We start from the raw sequence: 23,084 nt of genomic DNA on the forward strand, positions 1-23,084 counted from the left end.
AAATTTGAGCAAACTCTGGAAGACGATGAAGGACAGGGGAGTCTGGTGTGCTGTAGCCCATGGGGTTGCAAAGAGTCAGACACAACAGAGCAACTGAACGACAACATAACCAGTTCCAAAGATTCCTTATTTCCCGGAAGGTCTTTTGCCTACAATCCATTCTTTGGAACCAATCTGGATATTAGTTAAAGCTCTTTTATTTGCAAGCAAAAAAAAAAGAAAAATGTCAGTGACCTTACTTGGCTTAAGGAAATAAAAATATATTGGAATGGATCCTGGGGTAGTTCCAATCAACTATGAAAGAACCAAAACTCAGGAAATAGGAAACCTCTCATAACCTTTTTACAGGCCATCATAAAATCATCCAACTTTGATGTCTCTCAGTCTCTCCATTCAAGTTTCAAATTCCCATGAGAAGATCTGTTTGGCTCAACTCAGTGTTAGGTCTCCCCATCAATCAGCTACGGCAGCAAGGCAGGGACACAAAGCACAGAGACCACCACACAGGTGACAGGGGACCGTACACCACGCAGCTGCCCCAACAGAAGTCTACTTCAATTACCCGTGTTTGTAAGCTTCTATTTTGCAGCTGATAAATAAAAAGTTAAGGGCAAAAAAGCACAAAGTGAAAGTGAAGTTGCTCGGTCGTGTCTGACTCTTTGCAACCCCATGGACACCAGGCTCCTCCGTCCGTGGGATTTTCTAGGCAAGAGTACTGGAGTGGGTTGCCATTTCCTTCTCCAGGGATTCTTCCCCACCCAGGGATCAAACCCAGGTCTCCCGCATTGTAGACAAGACGCTTTACCGTCTGAGCCACCAAAAAGCACAGAAGACACTGCTTAATCAAGTAACTTTAATCAAGTTAACAGTAAGCAGTACAATTATAGGAAAAGCCCCATATTTTACACGTAAATTGCTTTTCGTTGTCTTTACTTGTAAGGTGTTGAAGGTGGGACCCACTCCTGAATCTTCTTTCTAGTGGTGGAATAAGGTACGTACTGTTGTGGAGTGCCACTCAGATTGAATTTATGGTTTGTCCAAATGAATTTACGAGCAGTAGGTGGTTTTACTGTTGGAGGATCATCAGTCATACAGTGAAGCCAACGATGCCTTAAAGAGAGAGAGAGAAAAAAAAAGACAGTTATGAAGAGGTAGCCTAGTGTAGGAGGAGGAGAGCTAAGACAGCAGTTCTCAAGTTATTACGTTGCTTGAGCTCAAATCTCAGCTCTAACTAGCTGAACTTTCCCATGCCTTGGTTGTTTCATCTGAACATTCTTACTAAGAAAAGTATAAGGATTAAATCAGATAATACCTAGAAAAACTCCTGTGCGTGGCAGGTACTCAATGTTAGCTACTGCTTTTATGATTATTATATGTCATCAAATCTAGGACCCCATCAATTTTAAGATACACCATTATTTTATGTATCACTAAGAAAGAAAAGAAGATGCTGCTAATTGTGGCATTACTGATTATAACATACATCTTAATTTTAGATATAAAAATGTAGTTTAGAACTGATGACGTACAGCATTATTCTTTTGGATGCTGGAGGCTGCCTCCGCGGTTTCAGCACGCTCAGGATGCTCTGGTTCATGAAGCTCTAGTTTGAAACCCTTCAGGCTCTTGTCGAAGAAGAGGGTCTCTGCGTGCATCTTAAGTCAAAGCTTAAGTCTGAGCACTGGAGGACATACAGTTTGTTATAATAAAATTGTTCAACCACAGCCCAAAGTTCACGAGTGTTTCAGCTTCAAGTGTTTGTAAAAAGATACTTGGGGGGAGGTGCCAGAAATCTGGCCTAAAGAAGGAAGCCGGGCATTTCCTTGGAGTACAGAAAACTCTCTAATAACAGAAAAGAAAGAAACTAAGTCCAAGGGACAAAGAGTAGAACTGAGCAGAAAACCAAGCTGAATTTATATGGGAAAGGAAGGGGAGAGAGAATTCATAACAAGATTCTGAGCTCCTAAGACAAAGATGACTCTATAAGAAAAGGGAATGAGGTGACAGGCATAGAATTGCAGCTCCTGAGGAAAAAAAGGGCTGGGGTGGGGTGAGGGGGGATTACCCGGCTAGAGAGGAAAGGGCAAGTCAAGGAAGTTTCAGTAAAATAAGACTAAAGCTTGGACTGCAAGGAGATCCAGCCAGTCCATTCTGAAGGAGATCAGTCCTGGGATTTCTTTGGAGGGAATGATGCTAAAGCTGAAACTCCAGTACGTTAGCCACCTCATGCGAAGAGTTGACTCATTGGAAAATACTCTGATGCTGGGAGGGATTGGGGGCAGGAGGAGAAGGGGACGACAGAGGATGAGATGGCTGGATGGCATCACTGACTCGATGGACGTGAGTCTGAGAGAACTCCAGGAGTTGGTGATGGACAGAGAGGCCTGGCGTGCTGCGATTTATGGGGTCGCAAAGAGTCGGACACGACTGAGCGACTGAACTGAACTGAAAGCTAATGAGAAAAATGCATGATGCTATGTAAGTTTAAGAATATCTGCTAACAGTAATTGATAGATACAGCTAGGTAATTGTCTAAGATCAATAAGATATTATTACAGTTGCTATATTTGTGTCTAAGATAATTATATCATGACCAGCTAACACAATGAAGAATGAGGAAGTCTAAACCCACCGGGCTGCTTTCTCTCTTACATCCTCCAAAGGAAAATGGGGATTAGTCAAAGTAACCTGGACCAATAAACCATGACATTATGAGACACCAGTGGTGAGACAGGAGGGATTAGCTGTGAAAACCAAAGCTTTTACTTACCAAGGGGTTTTATGTAAGTTAAGGCACAGCAGAAATATTTAACTTTTGCCTTTTGAGTCAGCCTAAGTAACTACAAAAAAAGTGTGTTCAAAAAAATGTTAGTTGCTCTGTCATGTCGGACTTTTTGCAACCCCATGGACTGTAGCCTGCCAGGCTCCTCTGTCCATGGAATTCTCCAGGGGAATCTTCCCAACCCAGGGGCTGAAACCAGATCTCCTGAACTGCAGGCAGATTCTTTACTGTCTGAGCCATTTTTATTCAAATAATTGTCATCAAGACTCCTGAAAGTTAAAATGATATTTAAAGAAGCAGAATCCAAAGCTTTTATATGCCTATTCAGTAACTTAACTGAGAGCTCACAGAGAGAAAGAAAATGCTAAAAAGAGAGAACTATAAGAGGAGGGAATTCTCTGGTGGTCCAGTGGTTAGGACTCAGCAGTTTCAGTGCCAAGGGCCCAGGTTCAATCCCTGGTCAGGGAACTAAGATAAGATACTACAGGCTGCACGGTGAGGCCAAAAAAAGGAAAAAGAAAACTAAAAGAAATTTTTACCGCCAACACATAAAATCTGAAAATGTTCATCTAGTAAGGCTATTGACTGGAGTCAGGGAATGAGTAAACAATCATTTATTCTCATTCTGTTAGAATAAGAAGCTACAAGAAATAAGAAAATGTTTATAATCTGCTAGCCTAATTTAACCCTTCTAACTATATTATTAAATAAAGCGTAAAAAACAATATCTTTTAGATTTTCACACTGAAGAGTTTGCGCAAACAGGTTTTCATTTGGGTCACTTTTATTCCAATTAATTAAAGGCACCAATGGACTAAGAGTACTGCCTAAAAACTGTGTTGAGCTGGCGTCAGACCCACTTCAACTTTATATCACTGTTATTATCTTACAGGACAAAATATAAACTTCAACTTGATGATAAAGTCAGTAAGACTATAAATAAGGAGACTGGCAGAAAGGCAGAAAGTTCTAAATACAAAAGAGATAAGTATTTGTCATGAAAACAGATTACACTTTGGGAAAAACTTAGTACTCAAATATATTCAAGTATGTCAAAATTAATAACAAAGATATTAAACCATAATTACAACACAACTCAAATGGAAATAAATCCCACAGGTGGTTGATCCAATTTTCAGTTGTTATTGAAGAAAACAGAGACTGGAACACAAAAAGAAGTGTAGAAAGGAACAGGAAAGGACGACCTTCTCTTTCTTTGAAAACATACTACTTTACTTAAGTTTGAGGTTGTTAGCCACTCTAAGTACAAAATGGAGGGATTTATTTCTGAAGAAAGAATAAAACAGCCTAATAGGAAATTTAAGAAATAAAAATATACACCATATAAAACAGATTGTAAGATGGTAAACAATCTTTAAGATGGATATTAATAACAAAGATAAAAAGTTTAATTTTCCTTTTCAGAAATATAACAGCAACAAAAATACAGGCAGTTTTGAATCTTTTCCTCGGATAATAAACATTATTAACTTTGGGAATCAAGGCTGGAGTTTGTGTTCATGTTTCAGATATTTTTACCTAACATCACTGAGCCTAGAAACAACAAAGATTTTTCAACTTTTCAAAAGACAGACTAAGAAAAACCACACAAACCCCTCCAGATGGTTTTCTGAGGTAAAAATATTCATTATACTAAAACTATTATTACTCCATCTCACTTTAGTTTATGAAACATTCTCATGCATACCACTCAATCACTTAAATTAATACTAAGTATTTTGTATTTTAAAGCTGAGGAAACAGAGTTGAAACCACCTTCCAAGGTCCCACAGCACGTATGTCACACAGCTGAGGCTTGAACAGTTTCCCAGGAGCCGAAAAGAACATCCTGATCAGGAGCTTACATACGAGCAACAGATGAAAACTGGCTGGGATGATGATAGCACTTAAGTATCTGTCAAAACCCTGAGATCCAGCTAACCATAGGATAAGACTGACATATTTAACAAAATAAAAACCAAAGACAATTCATGACAAAATAGCCAACTCAAACTTCTTTAGCTCAGTAACTACTGTTTTTAATTAAATGCAATCTGAATCAAAATCTCAATAGGGTTTGACAATTATAATTCTAAGGATCAGCTGCAAGCCTATCTTAAGAACACTTTGAAAACACAACAATCAGGAAGGCTGGCAATACCAGACTTTAAAGTCACAAACATTAGAACAATATAAAAATTGGTACAAAAACTCTGTACTAAGAATTTTGTACAAAAGTATAATAATAGAACAAAATCCCCTAGACTTAAGGATATATAAAGTAAGGTTGGCATATCAAATTATTGGGGAAAGTAAATTTTTCTCAATAAATTATGCTAGGACAATTAATTTTGTTGAGGAAAAAGTGCAAGAATATTTATATTCATAAGACGTGTTGATACTAACAGAATATGAAGGACCATTTCTGAGCTTAACATCAAAGTCCAAAAGCCATAAAGAAAAAAAAATGGTAATTTTATTACATAAAAATTGAAGTATGTTTATGTCCTAAAACTCTGAAAACAAGATTAAAAAATAAAAGAAATGGGGAAATATACAGAAAAGTAGTTAATCTATCACTACAAAACAGAAAAAGTTAAACATCCAATAGCAAAACAGATAAATGATGTTAAAAGATAAGTCATAAAAAAAGATAAAAAATTTTAACCAAGGGAATAAAAATTAAAACAAGATATAACGTTTTACTTGCTAAGCTGGTAAAGATTTAAAAATAAAATAATATCTAGTATTGGTGAAGTTATAGAGAAATCAAACTCACATACTGTGAATGTATTTACCCTGAGAATGTCAACTAAGGGTAATTTGGCAGTAGGTACCAAACACTTCCAAAACATGTACATTTCTGGACTCAGCAATTTTACTTGTAGGAATGTGCCACAGAAAATAGGATGTGTGGATAAACACTTACATACAAGGATACTGACCAAAGTTTACTTATAATAGTAAAAACATAGAAAAAACAAAACCAAGAATAATATAGGGAATACTTTAACTCAGGCCATAGCCACATGACAGAGGATTAAAGCCTTAGTAAATATTATGTTAACAGAGAATATTTTATGACTTGAGAAAACGCTCACCAAATATTAAGCTTAAAAAGCAGGTTATTTACTTAATTTACTGAACGATCAGATCAGATCAGTTGCTCAGTCGTGTCTGACTCTTTGCGACCCCATGAATTCCAGCATGCCAGGCCTCCCTGTCCATCACCAACTCCCGGAGTTCACTGAGACTCACGTCCATTGAGTCAGTGATGCCATCCAGCCATCTCATCCTCTGTCGTCCCCTTCTCCTCCTGCCCTCAATCCCTCCCAGCATCAGAGTCTTTTCCAATGAGTCAACTCTTCGCATGAGGTGGCCAAAGTACTGGAGTTTCAATAGTAGATAGCATTTGTAAGTCATGGCACTGTTCTAAACAATTTATAAATATTAACTCATTTAATTCTTAAAACAACTCTATGAGACAGATGTTATTAACCCGATTTAATAAATGAGGAAACTAGAGCACCAAGAGTTTAAAAATAACTTGCCCATGATAGTGAAGCCAGGATTCAAACACAGGCTACCACTTTAAAAAATCCACTTACATTAAAAACAAAAGCAAAGGATATATATGCACAGGAAAAGGGGAAATGAGAAGAATATATATCAAAATATCAACAGTATTTTGTCTCTGTGTGGTAGGGTAATAGGTTACTTTTATTTGCTTTGTGATTTTCTGAATTTTCTGTAACAAACATGTACTACTTGGTAAGACAAAAGAAAGCTATTAAAAATTAAAATCCTAATTCAAAACAACTAGCAGGGTTTTAAATCCTCATTGAAATCATCTGTCATTTATTTGAGACTATAAGTAGGTTCTTCTACTTCTAACCCCACTTCACCCCACTTTAGACCATCACTTAAAAAAAAAACAAAACACTCTCTTCAATGTACTGAATGTTTTAGTGGCAGATAGACTGCTTCTCTCAGTCTACCTTAATGGGAATTCTTCCTATGTCACTTCCACAGCACAACATCTTTCACTATAGTTACACAGAAAAGGTTCAAACTGTTTTTCTAATTTAGAAACCTCAAAAATTTCTACATATGACTATGTGTGCCATATTTTATACTTTGATAACCTGTGAACATCAAATAGATTTTGTCTGGAAATTGCAGATAGTTCTTTGTTCAGCAAACTACCCAGTTTATTTCCACAATCAGGTATGAAATTTCCCAACAACACATCTTTGTAAAATGTTACATTGAACAGTGAATAAAATGTGTTATTTATTATAAAGCAATATTCTGTAACACCTACATATCTACCTAAACATGCATTTTATAGTTTCTTAAAACACAGCCACTTAATACTCTCATTTTCTGGAACAGAAAATAAACATTAGGAAGGAACTATTTTGAAAATAACCTGTAACCCACTGTACTGAGTAACACTTATTTCAATTCAGAGTATTTTATACAACACTTACTATCTGAAGAAGGACAGACTGAGCAGATATATCAAGAGGAAGACAATATTCTCTGGCATTGAGAGATGGCAATTTACTTAGGAAAATAATATTCTAAAAGACTAAGATACAATTCAGTGGGACAAGATATTAAAAAGGACAGGCTGAAGTTAGAGTGGAACTCAGAGGTAAATATATTACAGCTTCAAATTCATACAAAAGCTATGAAAGGAGTGACAGATATACCATTTTTGGATCAGCCAGCAGAAGCAAATAAAATTACTGTATCCAAAAAGCAAAATAACAGTTGTTTCAAGTAAAACAGTATGTCCACATTCATCTAACAAAAGTTTACTGAGCGACTACTACGTGTGAGACACTGATTCAGGCATTAGCAACACAAGAGTGAACGAGATTCTTACCAAGAAGCATGGCAGCTGGAGAAACAAACCATGAGAGAAGGACGGGGCTCTTTCAGCTAGGGCAGTCTAAGAAGTCACTGGAACAGACACTTGAACAACCTGCAGGCCTGAGCCATGCAATCTGGGGAAACATCCAGTGCAAAGTAACTGAGGTAGGAGTGTGGTCACTCCGTAAGAAAAGCCAGAAGGCCATTGTGGCTAGTAAGTCAAGAGTCAGCAGGGTGGTGAACTGGGCAGGGCGCACAGACCTGGAAGGGCCAGGACGGCATATGGCCTTGCAGACCGAGTGAAGTGAGAGCCGCTCAGTCGTGTCCGACTCTTTGCGACCCCATGGACTATACAGTGCATGGAATTCTCTAGGCCAGAATACTGGGATGGGTAGCTTTTCCCTTCTCCATGGGATATTCCCAACCCTGGGATTGAACCCAGGCTTCTCTCATTACAGGTGGATTCTTTACCAGCTGAGCCACAAGGGAAGCCCAAGAATACTGGAGTGGGTAGCCTATCCCTTCTCCAGTGGATCTTCCCTACCCAAAGAATCGAACCAGCGTCTTCTGCATTGCAGGTTGATTCTTTACCAACTGAGCTATTAAGGAAGCCCTGCAGACCAAGTAAGGAGTTGGAATTTTAATTCTAATCATAATGGAAAGCCAATGGAGAGAGTTCTGAGCAGAGTACTGATATAATCTGAGTTAACATTTTAAAATAATCACTCTAATCACTTAATCATCTTCCCAGGTGGCGCACTGGTAAATAATCTGCCTGCCAATGCAGGACATGCAAAGAAACATGTTTGATCCCTGGGTCAGGGATATGCCCTGGAGTAGGAAATGGCAATGCACTCCAGTATTCTTGCCTGGAAAATTCCATGGACAGAGAAGCCTGGCTGGCTATATAGTCCATAAGGTCACAAAGAGTCGGACACGACTGAGCAACTGCACGCGCGTGTGAGCGCGCAAGCACACACACACACAATCATTCAGTATGTTGGGAATACTGGTATATTGTAAGAATGTAAGCCAACTAGTTAAGTGGTTGCAGAAGTCCAGGCAAGACATTACTGTGTTCTGGACTGGGGTAACAGCCATAGATGTAGTGATTAGGCATGGGATATATTCAGAAGATAAAGCAGAAAGAACATGTTGATAGAACATGTTCCTAGAGAAAGAGTTTAAAAGGACCCTTAAATTTTTGGCTTGAATAAACAAGAGTCATTTAATGGCTTAGGAACATTTTGCCTGAAAGGTTCATTAACCTACCTACACTGGGAATCTGAAGATATTTTAAAAAATCAAATATATTACATTTATAAATGTGCCCTAAAATGCTTTAAGGGATGTAATTAACTAACATTGCAAGTGGAGATAACTCCTTAGGAGAATTTCTTTCCATTAGCGTTTATTAACCATTCATCAAAGAACAAGAGAATATAATTGTTTTTTATTTTTATGCACAAATATTCAAGTTACTAATCTTGCTATCCTATTCATAAACAAATCCTCAAAGCTTAAGAGCAACTACATTTTAAAGTTTGCAGCTATAGTTAATAGAATATTCATTTTAAACCCAAATTGCCATTAGTCCTGTCTATATTCAAAGCCCCTCTACACTAAAACACTCAAACTGACAAGCAGCATATTAAGTGAAAACATCTGTGCTATATTTAGTGAGGGGAGGGGGAAGGGAAACAAAATATTGTATATAACAAATATATTTGTATACACACATTTACCTATATATAGTTATTAAAATTTATAACCACAAATCTTCTAAAGAAGATGTGACCAATAAACTACAACCTGTTCTCCACATTGTGGTCCTTTGAAAACATTCCTTCTCTACTCAAAAGCCGACAAACTGGTATCTGTTCAATCAGTGAAAAAAACCTTAACAGTGCTTATTTCTTGGCTAAGGAATTATAGTTTATTTTTGTTTGTCCTTCTATGGATTTTCCAAGTTTTCTATAACAACTGTACATTTTTACCATCATGATTATAAGGATTCTTTTTAAAAAGGAAAATTGCTTATATTATACACTGAAAAAAAAGAGTAAATAAAACTGAATGATTAGGAACACAACTAACATAAACATTTATTTTAAAAGACTAAAGGAAATATGGCAAATGCTGACAGTGGTTGCCTCTTAGGGGTGTATGTGGATTATCCCTGCCCACCCAACAGATTTTTAAAAATTTTTCTGATCTCTCCACATTTTGTTCAAGAACAGATTCCATTTAGATTCAATGAAGTTCATACTGCCAAATGTACGTGGACACTTCTCTGTCCTTATATTACTTAATCTCTCAGCAAAAATCAACACAGTTAGACTTCCTATGATTATTGAAATGCTCATTTCTCTTGTCTTCCTTACTTTGCTGCTGCTGCTGCTAAGTCACTTCAGTTGAGTCCGACTCTGTGTGACCCCATAGACGGCAGCCCACCAGGCTCCCCCATCCCTGGGATTCTCCAGGCAAGAACACTGGAGTGGGTTGCCATTTCCTTCTCCAATGCATGAAAGTGAAAAGTGAAAGGGAAGTCGCTCAGTTGTGTCTGACTCTTCTCGACCCCATGGACTGCAGCCTTCCAGGCTCCGCGGTCCATGGGATTTTCCAGGCAAGAGTACTGCAGTGGGGTGCCATTGCCTTCTCCGCCTTACTTTGCTGCTGCTGCTGCTGCTCAGTGGCTTCAGTCGTGTCCGACTCTGTGCGACCCCATAGGTGGCAGCCCACCAGACTTCCCTGTCCCTGGGGTTCTCCAGGCAAGAACACTGGAGTGGGTTGCCATTTCTTTCTCCAATCCTTACTTTGCTAGTAACTACTTATTCTTTACTGGCTCGACCTCTGTCCTAAGCTACAGATTCATCTATCCTGCTGTTTACTTAACATAATTGTTCACTTGGATTTCTGGCACGTATCTCAAATTTCCTTCATCCAAAAAGGAGGCTTCTGATTCCTACCCTCCACCCTCACAGGCTACCCTTCTCCTAGTCTTCCCATCCTAATGAAAGGTACCACCACCACCCAGTCTCTCAAGCCCGAAGTAATCATCTCCAGGTAATCCTCCCCACCTGCTACCTCACTTCTCTAAAAGGCTTCTAGAACATCTTCTGTCAAGTGAAAAAAAAAAAAGCTGACTAAAATGATGTTGTGTGTATGTATGTGTGTGTGTTAAGTTGCTTCAGTCATGTCCGACTCTTTGCAACCCTATGGACTGTGTTAGGTATCCTAAATAAATTAACCCTACAAAAGAAAAACCATTGTCAATGTCACCATGGCACTAAAAAAATCTTCAAGGACAAATTATTTTCTGTAAAAAAAAAAAAAAAAAAAAAAGCGAAAACTTTTGAAAATAAGCTATAATTTCTTTTAAAAAGTACTTATGTATTACTTGAGTAATTTAACCGTTAATTTTAATAAGAAAAATTAATATATGGGGAGGAGAGACCAGTACACTACACGGAAGAAGGAAGGGCATGTTACTTTAAAATGAACAGAAGGTGCCACCAAGTGGGAAAAAAGTATATCCACAGTAAAGAAAAATCCAGGCAAGCCATGGTTTTTTCTTTTTTAACTTGGTTCAAAGGATTTCAGAGTTCAAATATTTCAAACCACACATAAACAAAACTTTGTTTCTCCTGATGTAAATGAAAACAGCAATTTTATACTATTATGCAAAAAACTGCCCAAAATTTTCTTTCTATTGGTATTCAACAACATTTTATCGTGTCAAATTTCATGTAGATACTGATTATTTACTTGGTTTACTACCATAAAAATGAAAATAAATATTATTATGCATTACTGTATAGATGGTGGCAATTAGCTAACTTAAAGATAAAATTAAGGGTACTCCAAAATGGTATAAGACAGTATTTGTAATCCACTGAAATAAAGACTTTGAGTATTCTATTCAGTCAAGTTAAAGGAGAAATTAAAATCTAATTGTTGACCCCATAAATGAATAAAGGACTTCCATGGTGGCTCAGACGGTAAAAGCATCTGCCTACAATGCGGGAGACCGGGGTTCGATCCCTGGGTCGGAAAGATCCCCTGGGAGAAGGAAATGGCAACCCACTCCAGTACTCTTGCCTGGACGGACTGGGGAGCCTGGTAGGCTACAGTCCATGGGGTCGAAAAGAGTCGGACTAAGCGCCTTCACTTTCATTTTAAATGAATAAAACAGATAAGAAAAGGAAGGTACTGTAACAAAGAAAAATAACAGTAAGTTACAATACAGTATTAGTCTACCAGCCAGTACTCATTAAGTGACTATAAACTCCAGGACAGGCTCATATATTTTCATCCGTATAAATGTACAAACCCATGAGTACCTGAAACATAGTGGGGTGCTTAATAAATATTCACTCAATGGCATGAACTATTTGTAAGCTGGGTGCTGTGCTGGGCTCTAGGCACTAATTTTTTTCTTTAATTTTCAAGGTTCGAGTGGCTCCACTGCCCATCCAAGATGTTTGCACCACCACGGATACCTTTTGTTTATCTACTAATAGACCTTACCAACTGCTGACACATTCAAAGAAAAGGAAAGCTTTGAGACAAGACCGACAAAATGAACTCATTTTCCCACACAATTTCTCATGTTACCACAAAGATGGGGAACATTAAGTGAGCTACTGCTGCTGCTAAGTCACATCAGTCTTGTCCGACTCTGTTGGACTTCATAGACGGCAGCCCACCAGGCTCCCCCGTCCCTGGGACTCTCCAGGCAAGAACACTGGAGTGGGTTGCCATTTCCTTCTCCAATGCATGAAAGTGAAAAGTGAAAGTGAAGTCTCTCAGTCATGTCCGACTTTTAGCAACCCCATGGACTGCAGCCTACCAGGCTCCTCCGGCCATGGGATTTTCCAGGCAAGAGTACTGGAGTGGGGTGCCATTGCCTTCTCCGAAGTGAGCTACAAGTTCATTAAAAATATGCCCTGGTTCTACCAAAAACACTGAAAGGATGCCACTGAAGGGAAATCCTTCCCCAGGTGAGACTATGTAACTACTCAACAGACTCAAAGACTGTCAGAGGCCACAGAGGGCCCCTGAGAACTCAGCAGGGCCAAGCACGGGAGCCACAGCCTGAGAACACAGGGACGCATCAGGTGTCACTCCCACAGGGAGTCTTTGCAGTAGTTCGTCGGGGGACGAGGCTCACTCAGACATCCATCTTTCACTCTGTAGATGACACAGCACAGGCTCAAGTGAGATGAGAACCACACAAGGCAGGTGCCGGAGCTGCCCTAACTTTAAAGCTTCATGCCCACAAAAGCTAACATCTCTGTTAACAACTACAGGCACGGCTTCAGGACCACCATTCCTAGCAGGGACTTACCGGTTCTAAGAGCAACAAGACAGGGGAGCCAAAACATAGCTGACTCATCAGGCATTTGCAAGTCCTCTCAATCTAGATGCAGTTTGCCAATCAAGGATCAGTTTAATCCAGCACTATGACTGATACAATCTAACCTGGTTTCCAGGGTGACAGAGCTAGATATTTAACTGAAGATCAGAGTCTCTCAACCCTTTTACCCATAATTTATGAAAACTGCATACTATGCTAGGTAAAATCACACTTGAAGTCCTATCTCCAGCACCAACCTCTATTCTGACCTCCGGACTAATGTTTTCAACTATCTACCCACCACACTCACTTGGCTGTCTAACAGACATCTCAGATGGAACTCTCGATTACCCCTTCCAATTGTGCTTCTCCCATTCTGCCTGCTCCTCCTCTTCCCAGCTAATATACCACTAGCAGTTGAGGCCAAAATCTTGAAGCTACCCTTTTCCCTCAAAATCCAATCTATCAGCAAATCTAGTTGAGTCCATCTCACTTCAAAATGCGTCTCTGTGGTGGGCAGCCTCTAAGATGACCTCCAATGACCACATCCTCCTGGTGGACATACCTCTCCTTGACTGTGGGCTAGCCCGACGGACTCAACTAACAGAATACAGCACCAGTGTGGGGTGTCACTTCTGAGATTAGGTTTAAAAAGACTGCAGCTTCCAACTATGGTGCTCCCTTTCATTTGCTCCTGATTGTAACTCTGGGAAAACCAGCTGCCGCATCATGAGGTAGTCTTGAGGGGAGGCCCACACGAGTGTTCTAAGGTCTGTGAATGAGTTGAACAGTGGATCCTTCCAAATGTAAACCTCAATATGACTGCAGCCTCACATGGCAAAGAGATGGGGAAACAACGGAAACAGTAACAGATTTTATTTTCTTGGGCTCCAAAATCACCGTGGACAGTGACTGCAGTCATGAAATTAAAAGATGCTTGCTCCTTGGAAGAAAAGCTATGACAAACCTAGATAGCATATTAAAAAGCAGAGACATTACTTTGCCGACAAAGGTCCATATAGTCAAAGCTATGGTTTTTCCAGTAGTCATGTATGGATGCCAGAGTTGGACCATAAAGAAAGATAAGAGACAAAGAATTGATGCTTTTGAACTGTGGTGTTGGAGAAGATTCCTGAGAGTCCCTTGGACTGCAAGGAGATCCAACCAGTCCATCCTAAAGAAAATCAACCCTGAATATTCGTTAGAAGGACTGATCCTGAAATTCCAATACTTTGGCCACCTGATGCTGACTTATTAGAAATTACCCCGATGCTGGGAAAGATTGAAGGCAGGAGGAGAAGGGGATGACAGAGGATGAGATGGTTGGATGGCCTCACTGACTCAATGGACATGAGGGTGAGCAAGCTCTGGGAGATGGGGAAGGACAGCGAAGCCTGGCGTGCTGCAGTCCATGGGTCGCAAAGAGTCGGACACGACTGAGCAACTAAACAACAGCAAACACACGGTGTCTTCTGTGTGGCCTTGTGAGAGAGTCTAAGCCAGAGATATCCAGCTAAGCTGCACTCAAACTCGTACCCACAGAAACTGTATGATAATGTTTACTGCTTTAAACTAAATTTGAAAAATCTGTTACACGGGAGTAGACAACGGTGTGTGTGTGCTCAGTCGTGCCTGACTCTGTGAACCCAGGGACTATACAGCCCCCCAGGCTCCTCTGTCCATCCTCTGGGATAACCCCGGCAAGAACACTGGGATGGGCTGCTGTTTCCTCCTCCAGGGGATTTCCCTGCCCCAGGGAATGAACCCGCATCTACTGCGGGTCCTGCACTGGCAGGCAGATTCCTTACCTCTGTACCACCAGGAAAGCCCCCGAGAGCCATTAGCTGGGGCTAAGCAAAGTAAGCATCTGTCTGCTTGGCACAGTGGGTGGAGAGGAGGAGTGTGGCAACAGACTAGTAAGGTGATAGAGCCTGCACGGGGAGAAGGCATTCCCGTGGGGAGGTAGCGGGAGTTGCCAAGCTGATGTGGGGTGCTGGAAGCATAGTGGGGTAAGAAGGGCGTTCAGAGGTGGGGAGTGGGAAGGAAGCAATGAGAACTTCAATACATAGAGTGGAATTCATCAAATAAGTAACTCTATTTAAAAAAAAAAGAAACAGAAATATGGAAAGAGAAAAAGCTGGAATATAACCTACGGTGTTGGACTGGATTCAGTGGCACTGCTGTGGATGCATGGTTTTCAATATGTAGACTAAAAAAGACAGAGATATAGATGTATACACACATACACACAATTGTTAGAGCCAACTAAGCTTGTCCACTGAGAGAGCCTGGGAGCAGTGATGTCCCAACAGCAGTGAGCATACTTTGCACTTAGATATTATTATAGTTTCTAAATACTATACGGAAAAACAGCAAGAAAACAAAACAAACACAGGGCTCCTCAAAGAAATGGCTGTTTTCATGGGTGGGGAGGGGAAAACATAAGATGAACCTGGAAAAATTGTTGTCAGAAAGAATGTGCTCCAAGAATGCTGGAGATGTTTTAAAAGGACCACAAATGCAGACTGAATGGACTCCTACTGGTCAAATTTGTTCAATCTGAGCAATAAAAGAACAAATTATATTAACAGATTATGCTGCTGCTGCATTGCTTCAGTTGTGTCTGACTCTGCAACACTATGAACTGCAGCCCACACTATGGACAGAGCGCCCTCTGTCCATGGGGATTCTCCAGGCAAGAATCCTGGAGCAGGCTGCCATGCCCTCCTCCAGGGGACCTTCCCGACGCAGGGATGGAACCTGTATCTCTTATGTCTCCTGCACTGGCAGGCAGGTTCCTTACCACTAGTGCCACCTGGGAAGCCCATTAAGGGACTATAACCCATGGATTAAAATAACAGTTCATACTGCTATAAATAAATTGAAGTTTCTTGAGTAATTGGATAGTTATATACTTCAAAGTTTCTCCCCACAAAATGCTAATTGTAAAGGGAAAATGAGTAACTTGAGAATGCAGAAATCTGGGGAAATCAGAAGCCATTTAATAAAATGCAACAAGAAGAACCTGACATTGCTTCCGTGACATTCCTGTCACAGATGCACAGCTCGCATGGAGTTATGAGGAAACACACCGAGAAGCACTCCACAACACAACTGGCCTGCAATCTTGTAAAGTGTTAAGATCATAAAAATCAAGGAAAAACTGATGAACCAATCCAGTGTGGAAGAGACTAGAGAGAAATGAGGTCTACATGAAAGGCATGACCAGACCCTCCTGCTATAAAGGACATGGTTGGGAACACTGATGAAACCTGAAACAGGGTCTGACCATTACACAGCAGTGTGTATCACTGTTCATTTCCTAACTTTGACGGTTACATCATAGCTATGTATGTAGGAGAATGTACTTGTTTGTAGGAATTATATACTAAAGTTAATTCTGTCGTAATATGACATCATTTTGGAAACTTACTTTGAAATGATTCAAGTACTTGGACTTTTCAGAAAATTTGGGATTGTTCCCAATTTTTAAAAAATCGTAAAACAGGACTTCCCTGGTGGCGCAGTGGTAAGAATCTGCCTGCCAATGCAGGGGACACTGTTTCCATCCCTGGTCCAGGAAGATCCAACATGCCATGGAACAGCTAAGCCTGTGTGCCACAACTGCTGAGCTCACGCTCTAGAGCCCGCGAGCCGCAACTACTGAAGCCTGTGTGCCCGAGAGCCTGCGCTCCGTAACACGAGAAGCCACGGAAATGAGAAGCCTGCACGCTGCAACCAAGAGCAGCCCCCACACTGCAATGAGAGAAAGCCCACGCACAGCAAAGAAGGCCCCTCCCAGCCAAAACTAAATAAAGAAATAAAATGTAAAAACCTGTAAAACAGATCACAGTCTATCTTGCGTTCCAGTGACTTTCTAAGAACTTTAAAAAAACAGCCAAAGGATTTACCCATGACTTACAAGATCCGCATGCAGATGTAGCTACTGTAGGCCCTAGCTAGTTCTCCTTCCTCGTCTCCTGACATCTTCCCCTCACTCATTCCATTCCAGCCCAACTGGCCACTTTGCTGTTCTTTTGAATCAAGCAATACATCTCAGACACAACGGGCCTTTGCACCTGTGGTTTCTGCTGTCTGGAACTCTTCATTTCCCCCACCTCAGTCCCCTCCCCTTTTCAAATGTCACTTCTTCAAGAAGCCTTCCCTAACCCCTGTATAAAACAGCCACCACCCCCTCGAGAGAAGGCCCTCACTCTTTATGAATATCAGCTCCCTTGCATTTACTGTTTCCTAAAATACATATTTGTTTTTCTGCTTCCTCTCATGAGAGCAAGGGCTTTGTTTCACTCACTTGTTGTATTCACAGTGCCCACAATTGTTCTTGGCATCCAGTAGGCATGCCATAGGTTTTTTGGTTTTGTTTTTTTTGCCATAGGTATTTGAATGAATAAAGATGACAGACTGTAGTTCATTAATCTATACGTAATACCTGGCTCTCTAATGAAAGAAAAATCAACCCAACTTGAGATTTATTCATGGATCAAATCAAAGGTAAGATCAGAGTTCCACAATGCATTGCACTCACTCAGAAAAGGGGGTTCTGAGAAACAAACAGCTGAAGCCAATCCAAACCACTCTCTCCAAGGCAGATTTATCACAAGCCTTTAAGGTTCCTTTACAAACAAGGGTCCTCAAAGGTGCTCAGAACTTAGGGGGCTCCACTCCACAAAGAAACCCAGCTTTGTATCCTCAACTGCCCCCAGGCAGCACCCCAGCGGGTGATGTTATCTTCTACAGCTTTCAGCTTGGCTGAATAGCACTTATCATTTCAGATTTTTAACTATTTAATGGCTTAAAATGTGTTTCATCCCACATAATTTAAATCAATTCCCTCCCTAACCCCTAATCTAGATAGGTACTCTGAAGGAGATGGCCATCCATCTGAACAAGACAGCCCACAGACCTACACACTCTCGGGATCAACCCCTCCCCAAAACAATCAACCAAATAAATGAAAACTGCAGGATACCTAGTCACCTAAAGCCAACACTCCACTTTGAGATCGTGGTCTCAAATAGTGCCCCTGACATACAGAATGCCCCTTCAGAGAAGGCAGGTAGCTCCAGACCTAAAATCACAGCTCTTCACATTTTCACAGACCACAGATTATTGTTTCCCATTAAAAAGAGCACAAAAATCCAGCCTCAAATAACATCAGTGCTGCTTTCTCATGTTAAGAGCCAATGAGTTTTATTAAAGACACACTTCAATATCGTAGTCTTCAAACTACGTCACTGACAGGGGTAAACGCTCCTAAGCAGTCCAAGCAGGGGACCACAAGTTGAAAACTGCATGTACGTGAACCCTTATAAACATACTTTCCTTAGCTCACATAATATTTAAAAAAACAAAAAAACTACTCTGTCCAATGAAGTAGACTGTTCAATTTAAATAAAACATTAGATTAGTTCACTTCCTTAGTCACATTAGCTGCATTTCAAGGCGCTCTGGGCTACATGAGGCTGGTGGTTTTGTTGTAGTTCAGTCGCTAAGTCGTGCTGGACTCTTTGTGACCCCACGGACTGTAGCCTGCCAGGCTCCTCTGTCCATGGGATTTCCCAAGCAAGAACACTGGACTGGGTTGCCATGCCCTTCTCCAGCGGATCTTCCCGACCCAGGGACCAAACTTGCGTCTCTTGCACTGGCAGGTGGAATCTTTAACACTCACTGAGCCACCAGGGAAGCCCCACTGGAAAGCACAGTTATAGAACGTTTCCATCATCACGGAAAGTTCTATTGGACAGTGCTGTATTAAACATTCAATAACAAACAAACAGAAAATAAATCTCATAAAGAAATACAGATTTCCACTTTCTCTTGAAAAATTGTATCTGGAAATCCTTGGCTGGACCCCCACCTGGTGGAGCCGGAGAGGGAGCAGCACGCTGCCCTCACTGACGGAACGCGTGCGTTCAGCTCACTGTAGCGCCCAGAACCCCCAGCCGTCTCACAGCAGCACTTCCGCCACTCACTCAGTGCCTGGGTTCCTACTTGAGCCTTTAGAATGAAAGTGAATACTATGAGATTATCTCAGTTTCTACTCAGTAGAGCCCAAAACTACTTCTGATGATCAAGTTCAACTAAAAGATCACAATTAACCTGATACTTTATTTTTAGGTGTGTGCTTTTTTTGTAAAATTTTCTAGACCAGGATCTTCTAGAAAGGATCTCTAGAGTATATCAACCAGCAATCTATGAAATAGATACAAATACTTTTTTTGAACTATTTTTATTAAAAACTTGGTAATTCAAGTAAGCGGATTTGAAATTTCATTTTTAAAATAGACATATTAGAAATCATAGTTTTTAGAGACCTAAGGAATTTGAGGGAATCTCACTTAACAGATGAGAAATCCAAACTCCAGAGAGGTTAAGGAATGTGCTTTAAGTTGAACTGCTGAATTAGATCAGGGCCAGAGCTCTTTTAGCCTTTCTCTTCACTATGGCCAAGTGATACCACAGCATCCTGCTTTTCCTCAAAGATGACCACACCATTATGTAACCCAACATATAATATGATTGGTGATACCTCTTCATCAAGAGAGAGTCTACACCTCTCCTGTTAAACATGAACAGAGTTTTCTAACTGCCTCGGCCAAGGGAATGCAGACTAAGTACTGGATGATTTCCAACACTAACTCAGATAAAGCAACATGGCTTCTGCCTGGTGCTCCCTCTCAGAGCATTTGCTTAAGTAGGCTCAGGCTACCTGAGGGTATTCCAACCCAACACTCAGCCATGTTCCCCGCTAAAAGCCAGCATCAATTGCCAGACGGAGACAGAACATCTCTCCAGACTGTTGTCAGAGCTGCTCCAGGTCTTTGCTCAAACCCTCCAACCTCCACCTTCAGCCAGGTTGTCCTTGCTTAAAACCAGCAAACAAGCCACTACCTCCACCCACACGTTTAGTAAAAGTGAACATAAATTTTTAAGTTAAAGGGTACAGAGATAAGAAAGGCAGCTACAAGCAAAAACACAGATGGAACCAGATGAGACCAACCAATGAATCTGACCTCCAACTATAATAACCCTGAGTCATCTTATACATTGATTTCTATGATATTAACATATTAAATGGCACACCTACCAACAGTGATGACCAGACATTAATAACAAAAAAAGGATAAAAAGGGAGTGGCACCCCACTCCCTGAGGATGGGGGGAGCCCTACCTTTCCTGGCAGACTAATGCATATGCCTCCCCATCATTAGGCTCACTTCTCCTCCCTTTGTCTTTACTTTTTTAAAAAAAATCCCTCTTGCCACTGATTTGAGTAAGATGGAGGAGGAGAAAGACATGTGCTCATCTCCTCCTAAGAGAACACCAAAATTGCAACTAGCTGCTGAACAATCAACAGGAACCCACCAAAAAAAAGATACCCCACATTCAAGGGCAAAGGAGAAGCCGCAACAAGATGGTAGGAGGGCTGCAATCGAGTTTAAAATCAAACCTCATACCAGCCAAAGATGCTTGGAGAATACACACAAAAAAACCTTGTGTGCACCAGGACCCCAGGGAAAGGAGCAGAGACTGAGCCAGCCCTGCCTGTGTTTGAGAGTCTCCTGAAGAGGCATGGGGCCTCAGGAAGCATTATGACGAAGAAAGTCAGTAGAGGTGATGAAATTCCAGCTGAGCTATCTCAACTCCTAAAAGATGATGCTGTTAAGTGCTGCGCTTAGTAACATGCCAGCAAATTTGGAAAACTCAGCAGTGGCCACAGGACTGGAAAAGGTCAGTTTTCGTTCCAATCTCAAAGAAGCGCAATGCCAAAGAATGTTCAAACTGCTACACAATTGCACTCATTTCACATGCTAGAGAAGTAATGCTCAAAATCCTTCAAGCTAGGCTTTAACAGTATGTGAACCAAGAACTTCCAGATATACAAGCTGGATTTAGAAAAGGCAGATGAACCAGAGATCAAATTGCCAAAATCTCCTGGATCATAGAAAAAAGCAAGGGAATTCCCCAAAAACACCTACTTCTGTTTCATTGACTATTCTAAAGCCTTTGACTGTGTGGATCACAACGAACTGTGGAAAATTCTTAAAGAGAAAGGAATACCAGACCACCTTACCTGCCTCCTGAGAAACCTGTATGCAGGTCAAGAAGCAACAGTTAGAACGGGACATAGAACAACGGACTGGTTCCAAAGAGGAAAAGGAGTACGTCAAGGCTGTATACTGTCACCCTGCTTATTTAACTTCTGTGCAGAGTTTCATGAGAAACGCTGGGCTGGATGTAGCACAAGCTGGAATCAAGATTGCCAGGAGAAATATCAATAACATCAGATATGCAGATGATACCACCCTAATGGCAGAAAGTGAAGAGGAACTAAAAAGCCTCTTGATGAAGGTGAAAGAAGTGAAAAAGCTGGCTTAAAACTCAACATTCAAAAACTAAAATCATGGCATCTGATCCCATCACTTCATGGCAAATAGATGGTGAAACAATGGAAACAGTGACAATTTTCTTGGGCTCCAAAATCATTGCAGATGGTGACTGCAGCCATGAAATTAAAAGACGCTTACTTCCTGGAAGAAAAGCTATGACCAACCTGGACAGGATATTAAATAGCAGAGACATCACTTTTCTGACAACGGTCTGTCTAGTCAAAGCTATGGTTTTCCAGTAGTCATGTATGGATGTGTGAGGTGGACCATAAAGAAGACTAAGCACCGAAGAACTGATGCTTTTTAACTGTGGTGCTGGAGAAAACTCTCGAGAGTCCCCTGGACTGCAAGGGGATCAAACCAATCAATCCTAAAGGAAATTTATCCTGAATATTCATTGGAAGGGCTGATGCTGAAGCTGAAGCTCCAATCCTTTGGCCACCTGATGCCAAGAGCCAACTCGCTGGAAAAGATCTTGATGCTGGGAAAGACTGAGGGCAGGAGAAGGGGGCAATAGTGGATGAGATGATTGGATGGGATCATCAACTCAACAGACATGAGTTTGAGCAAGAGTTTGGGGAGACAGTAAAGGACAGCAAAGCCTGGCGTGCTGCAGTCCCTGGGGTCGCAAAGGGTCAGACACGACTAAGCAGCTGAACAACAACTACTGCCACCTGGGCAAGAAGCTGATCTGTGAATATGTTCTTGCTTCTCCACTCTTTGGCCAGTGAATAAAGCTTGTGCTGAGTCAATCTCAGTCAGGGTCCATGGGATGTAATCAGGAACAAGATGATTCCAGCTTCAGCCCTGAGTCTTCCCCTTGAAGCCTCAGACATCCTGGAGCAGAGATAAGCCATTCCTGCTCTGTCCTGTCTGAACTCCTGACCCACAAAAACCCCAAGATAAATACTTATTGTTGTTTTAAGCTACTAAGTTCTAGGATAACTAGTCACACAGCCATCACAATTGGGACCGATGCTTTCAGAACACCACCGATTAACTTAGCAATAGAATTTCAACAAATATTTGTGTAATACTGCCAACTTAAATAAAATAAAATGCTGATGCAGCCTACCATTCAGGGGGCACCATGCTTCCATCCACATCCCAGAATGTGTTTTTGCCATTCATTTCAGTAGTATATATAACCCATCGGTGTCGGCCTGGAGGGAAAGATCAACGTGTAGTTTAGAGAGATGTGAGGAGGTAAAGACCAGCTTTCTAAAACAGCGTATTTGCGTAGTATCAAAGTAAGCTTTTTATTAAGAAAAGACTTTTATATGCTCTTATGTAAGAGAAAAGTTAGAGAACTATAGAGACCCGGGTGTATTATTGAAGGTAAACTCCAGGAAGTACATGGCAAGGTTTATCAACAACCCAGAGGCCACCTCAGGAAAACCCCTCTAGGGCAATGGACTTGCTCTGTGGGTGGAGCTCAGGCCTTTTCCACAGTGCAGAACCCTTGCTTCTCCCGCAGGTGCCCTGCCAAGCAGGTATCAGAGAGGGAAGGGGAATACTTTCCCAGTCATTCTGGGTATTCAGGAGAGAAAAGTGCTCCTCCTGAAACTGGGGCAAGAGAAATGTATTCACAGCAATCACACTTGAGGAACAGGTTTCCGTATAAATATTTTTAAATAACCATCAGAGATTC

At 41.1% G+C, this 23,084-nt stretch overlaps 1 protein-coding gene across 2 annotated transcripts in view; it reads right to left on the reverse strand.

Annotated features, from left to right (window-relative positions):
• Nucleotides 1-839: 839 nt before the first annotated feature.
• Nucleotides 840-23,084, reverse strand: part of NDUFA12 (NADH:ubiquinone oxidoreductase subunit A12) — a 28,039-nt gene continuing 5,794 nt past the window's right edge. The window contains exons 3-5 of one of the 2 annotated variants that reach the window (XR_015163569.1): nt 22,509-22,596; nt 1,530-1,681; nt 840-1,110 (exon numbers count right to left, since the gene is read on the reverse strand). Coding sequence is in view for 1 of the 2 variants with exons in the window: in XM_086399104.1 (XP_086255230.1) it covers nt 930-1,110; nt 22,509-22,596 (269 nt within the window). In the remaining variant the exon portion in view is untranslated. The remainder of the gene's footprint in view (nt 1,111-1,529; nt 1,682-22,508; nt 22,597-23,084) is intronic. The other variant, XM_086399104.1, reaches the window with a different exon arrangement.

Source organism: Bos grunniens, chromosome 5, assembly GCF_055505025.1.
Source record: "Bos grunniens cultivar Pamir isolate PY7600 chromosome 5, Bosgru_T2T1.0, whole genome shotgun sequence".
Classification (NCBI taxonomy): domain Eukaryota; kingdom Metazoa; phylum Chordata; class Mammalia; order Artiodactyla; family Bovidae; genus Bos; species Bos grunniens.